The 1,443-nt window shown below is 42.6% G+C and overlaps 1 protein-coding gene across 1 annotated transcript in view; it reads left to right on the top strand.

The window, feature by feature from the left end:
* The first annotated feature begins 1,105 nt into the window (after positions 1-1,105).
* LOC111876252 (protein BRASSINAZOLE-RESISTANT 1) overlaps positions 1,106-1,443 on the top strand; it is a 1,681-nt gene continuing 1,343 nt past the window's right edge. The window contains exon 1 of the mRNA XM_052769115.1: positions 1,106-1,443. This exon is cut by the window's right edge and continues 246 nt beyond it. Within this exon, the coding sequence (XP_052625075.1) occupies positions 1,411-1,443 (33 nt within the window). The 5' untranslated portion in view covers positions 1,106-1,410.

Below are 1,443 nucleotides of genomic sequence, written 5' to 3'. Positions count from 1 at the left end.
TGGAAGGAATTAAGAGCATCAGTAACAACAATTAGGGTGGGTTATTTGGTGTTCGATCGAGCAAATAGGAGGGGAAATCGGAGAGGGAAGCATCTCTTGTGCTTGAACAAACTGAAGAGTAAGAGGGGAAACAGAAGGCATATCAGGGAAAGAAAGAATACAAACGAAATCAGCAACTCGATGGGTCGGTGGTTCTTAATCGACCGTGAGGAGAGTGAGAGGGGAAAAAGAACCCGTTTTTCTGATGATCCACTTGGTCTTCCCTGACTCCATCGTCGGCAGCCACAATTACAGATGAAATCCAAGCAGTAAGAGCAGCTCACAAAGGAATTGGTGTTCGGTGATTGTTTGAGTTCACCAAGGGAGGGGCTGCCATGGTGGTCGGTAGCTCCTCGTTTCTTTTTTCTGGTCCGACAATGAAGCTGGAAGAGAGGGTGTTTGTTTTCATTGATCGAGACCATTCCTGTGATGTTTTGGGAGATGCTTCTTTAACAATGGTGATTTGCAGTGAGAGAGGGACGAATCTTCCCAGTGTACCATACGATCGGCCAAGGCATCCGGAGTAGCAGACTATGCACCTACGTGCTTCCTTCTCGCCAATCAACGATCGTTCCCCTTTGACTAATCGATTTCTAGACCCTGATTTCCCGCTTTTTCAATCGATCGCACATATGCGATCGTTCTTTCCCCTTGGAACGACGAGGATCAATCCTTTTCCTCCCCAATCGATTTTACTTCCGATTTTTGGCAGGTGCAATCCTTTTCCTCCTTAGTTGATTTTATTTACGTGGCAACGATGAATCGACTCACTAATGAGTCATTGTTGACTCACCTGCTTAGTTGGCAGGTGATAAAGACAATGTAACCTTCAAAAATAGGTAAAGATACGAAATTAACAGGTAAGACACAAGTTCGTACCCTTTAAACGCAAAAAGAAATAAAATCACGAGGAACCATTTAAAACGATATACAAAACATTGTTGAGCTACAATAAAAATAACCAAACAAAGAATGTAAGTTGCAAAGATACATCTTCCGACTTCCGTCCATGTTATCCGAACAATCATTGCTTTTAATTTGTTCATATGTGTGCACCCACATGATAGTCCAATAAATTTCCGCTTTTTAACTTCAATCTTAACCATTCAATAGATCCATCAAACGACCGCTGAGAATCTCATTGCCCCATACCATCAAGTTCCTCGTGTTCCTTGACACATGATTATTGCCCACTTTCAGACTTTGATCGCTTTTACGTCAAAAGACACACACATACACACAGAAGGTGGGGGACTGGTGAATTCATCGTGGGTGTGTGAAATTTCACACATTTCACAACGCCATTCTCATCAGTTGAAACACAAAATCCCACATAAGAGAATCTGAGAGGTGGGTTTTGTTTAAAGAAAAATGATGTGGGAAGGAGGATCGTCATCTGCGGTT

The sequence above is a fragment of the Lactuca sativa genome, chromosome 1 (genome assembly GCF_002870075.4).
Source record: "Lactuca sativa cultivar Salinas chromosome 1, Lsat_Salinas_v11, whole genome shotgun sequence".
NCBI lineage: Eukaryota > Viridiplantae > Streptophyta > Magnoliopsida > Asterales > Asteraceae > Lactuca > Lactuca sativa.
This window is presented reverse-complemented; position numbering and strand designations above follow the sequence as displayed.